The sequence below is a fragment of the Dunckerocampus dactyliophorus genome, chromosome 3 (genome assembly GCF_027744805.1).
Source record: "Dunckerocampus dactyliophorus isolate RoL2022-P2 chromosome 3, RoL_Ddac_1.1, whole genome shotgun sequence".
Classification (NCBI taxonomy): Eukaryota; Metazoa; Chordata; class Actinopteri; order Syngnathiformes; family Syngnathidae; genus Dunckerocampus; species Dunckerocampus dactyliophorus.
The window spans coordinates 1,176,840-1,180,559 of record NC_072821.1 but is presented as its reverse complement, the minus strand read 5'-3'; the positions used below and the strand labels follow the sequence as shown (position 1 = coordinate 1,180,559).

The 3,720-nt window shown below is 47.8% G+C and overlaps 1 protein-coding gene across 1 annotated transcript; it reads left to right on the top strand.

Moving 5' to 3' along the window:
* LOC129178861 (forkhead box protein B1-like) lies at nucleotides 1-1,203 on the top strand. Its single transcript, XM_054771498.1, has one exon. The coding sequence runs from the start codon at nucleotides 238-240 to the stop codon at nucleotides 895-897; it is 660 nt and encodes a 219-aa protein (XP_054627473.1). The 5' UTR covers nucleotides 1-237; the 3' UTR covers nucleotides 898-1,203.
* Nucleotides 1,204-3,720: the final 2,517 nt, after the last annotated feature.

Here is a 3,720-nt window from a genome sequence, read left to right as displayed (position 1 = left end):
AGCGTCCAGTAGACTCCCAGTGATCAGTGATTGACAGGCGACACGCGCACGCTGCTCCTCTTCGTCTAACCCCGCCCCTCCTTCCATGGGCCTATGAGTGGCCAAGTCAACCCGCCCCCCTCCTCCCTTGCCACCCTCCCAACTTGATGACTTCCAGAGGCGCGCCTCTCTTGGCACAGTCTTCCCGCCAAGTGAGCCCGGGTAGGGGGCTCTGGAGGGGGGGCGGCGTCGGTCGCCATGCCCCGGCCATGCAGGAGCGCGTACGGCGAGCACAAGCCCCCCTACTCGTACATCAGCCTGACGGCCATGGCCATCCAGAGCAGCCCGGAGAAGATGCTCCCGCTGAGCGCCATCTACCGGTTCATCATGGACCACTTCCCCTTCTACCGCAGCAACACGCGGCGCTGGCAGAACTCCCTGCGCCACAACCTGTCCTTCAACGACTGCTTCGTCAAGATGCCTCGCCGGGCCGAGCAGCCCGGCAAGGGCGGCCTGTGGGCTCTGCACCCCCTCTGCGGGGACATGTTCCACAACGGCAGCTTCCTGCGCCGCCGGAAGCGCTTCAAGGCAGCCCAGCCCGTCGCGGCCGTGCGCGCGCAGCCGCCCTTCAGGCACCCCTTCGCCATCGACAGCCTCATCCGGACGCCCGTTCCGCCACCGCTGCCGCAGCGCCGCTCCAACTGGCCACCCCGCATGCCGCACGCCACCCCCTCGACGCCCGGGAACGTCCTCCTTCCACGCACTCACAGCGGCCACGTGCTTCCTGCCGTCCCGGTGCCCGTTAAAGCGACGCACACACTGCTGCATGTGCCCGCTTTCCTGGGGGGTGGTCCCCCGCAGCCCCCCTTCAGCCGAGGTGGCCCACCTGCGTGCACGCTGCAGGTGGACGTGCACTAGATGACTCCTTCACTGGACGGCGGGTTGACCTCTGACCTTGCTCACTCCAACATGAACTTTTACTTCCCTTGTGCGTGTGTGCGTGTGTGCGTGTGTGTGTGTGTGTGTGTGTGTGTGCGTGCGTGTGTGTGTGCGTGTGTGTGTGTGCGTGCGTGTGTGTGTGCGTGTGTGCTGCAAGTGTCTGCTTTGCTCCGCTGCTGTCATGTTTCCACCAACCTTTACTCTTGTATTCTTTGTATTGGATCACTTGTGTACTAATATTACACTTGGAATCATAATGACGCTGATATCGTGATAACAATGAATAAATGAACGGACGTTCTAATTATCTTTGCATATATTTCTGTAAAAATGATTAGAATGATAAAAGTCATCACAATTGGAATTGCAAGCTCGTTCATTTGTCCGCTCTTTTTTGTTTGACAGGCAAACGAATGAGTTCTAATTCAAATTTGTGGTCATTTTTCTAGTAATTTCTATAAATATTGGAAAATAATTATGATTGTTTTTCAGCGTTCACAAAAATGATTAGAATTACAAAAATTGTAATCACAGTTCTAGCATTTTAAAAAATATTTTAAAGTAATTATAGAATCATTTTTCAATATTTATTAAAAAAATATTAGAATTACACAAATTATCCAATTTGAATTGCAATTCATTCATTCATTCGTTTGTCCGTTTTGTCATTCAAGCACAAACTGTAATATGTTTTCTAGTAATGTTTTTAATATCTTAAAACAATTATATATAGAATATATATTAAAAAATCACAATGAACGGACAAACTAATGCATGAGTGAACTGCAATTCAGTTCACTCATGCATTAGTTTGTCCGTTCATTCATTCGTTCGTTCATTCATTTGTTTGCTTGCAGCTCGTTTGATGAGACGGTGAATTGAACGCACCGCGGTGTCGCTTTGTTGTCCAAGTGTCGTCGTGCTCGTCATGATGGACTACGGTGGCCTTCTAGGTTCAAAAGGCATGTTGTTGTAAAAGGCGTATGATAATAAAATGATGTCAACACCTGTATTGTTTTCAATGTTACTAATGTTCTTCCTGTCAAATAAAGCCCAAACAATGTGTTTCATGAGTAACTATTGATTGGTGGAAATCAGTATACAAAATAAAAGTGATGAACAGCGGCGGCTTTGGTGCAGAACGTTTGTTCAGCGTCGCCGCTGTTCCCGCTTGGATGCATTTCACTGCAGCACACAACGTTCCCGTGCGGAGGAGCTGTCAATAAAAACGCGCCTTGCGTGAACTGCAAGCGGTAAGTAAGTTTTCCATGATTACTTTGGTCAAGTTTTCTCACTAGTGGGCGTGTAAGACAAGGATTGGAGAGTCAAAACAAGATTGCCGATCGGCATCCACTTCTCTATTATGGCCGCCATGATGGTGAGCACAAGCCAAAAACTACAGTATCATACTGTAGTTTTTGCCCGGCTATTAATTGTTCTTATTGGTCCAAGAACGTTTGATTGACACAGACATCCACCAATAAAACGCAAACCCTGCTTGTTTCCATCACAACAAGACGATAAGATGCGTTGACGAGTCGGGATGGACGTGAAAGCGATACTGTGATCAGCTGGTGTCGGCAAAGTCTCGTTGACTCACACGATCGTCATTTACGTCACGTTTGACCGAACAAAGAACTTAATAATAATAATTATAATAAGAGCTGCTGCTGGAGTTAATGGTGAAATAAATCCTGCCTGCGGGCGACCTTCACGCTTCACAACTTCACAACATCATAAAGCAACACACACACACGCACACACCTCGCCAACAAACAGCGTCACGTTTTTCACTGTAATTTAACAAATATGTCAGTCCAATTTTAAAGATCTTCTTCGCTTTTTTATTGAACAGTGCAACAAAAGTACAGTGGAAGGCGCGTATGTCTGCTTCATTTGCTTACTTTGTGGTCATTTTGATGATTTGCCTGATTTTGCTTGGAAAATCACTGCAGATTTTTCCATTTTTGCTCTTTTCATTTTAGAACGTGCCCTTAAAACAAGAAGGGCTGGTTTGTGCAGCTTTGGTCAACATTGACGAATCCTGTTCCTGGTTATGAAAACCCCGCCTCCTCTGTGTCAGCCAATGAGCTTCTTGTTTACTTTTTGACTTGAGGGCGATCCATGAGCTCAACTTGGTGACCGTTTGTGATGAGATGGGTTTTTGTCTCCAAGTGGACGTCCTTTGTTGTCTTTGGAGTTTAATGAACAATTTGATTTCATTAAGCGCGCACGCACACACGCACACACACGCACACACACGCACACTGGTCATAACGGCTGTGCACAGCAAAGCACATATTAGCATTAGCGATAGCATGGAAGCGTGGATCATTAGTCGTGAGTCCAATTATTGTGAGGAGACGGTCGTAAAGGGAAGTGGGCGGTGACCTCTGTTTGACCTCTCACTGACTGATGAACATGTTAGCATGACATCGCTGCTAGCTAAGCAAATAAACCTTTCATGGTTGCACTCCAATCACGCATCAGCATTTTGTTCTTTTGTCACAGCGATGCTTTTCATCCACCTCACCTTCGACGCACTGCAGCGTCCTCGCCGCCATCGCGTCCACCAGAGCACCACTGAGACTAACTTAAGTGGGAATTCAACATGGATCCACCTCACAGGGAAAAAAGGACTCGTCAACGTCACACAGTCCTTGTCCTAACAGTCTATGTCCTAGCAGTCATTGTCCTAGCAGTCTATGTCCTATCAGTCTATGTCCTAACAGTCTATGTCCTAACAGTCCTTGTCCTAGCAGTCTATGTCCTAACAGTCCTTGTCCTAACAGTCTATGTCCT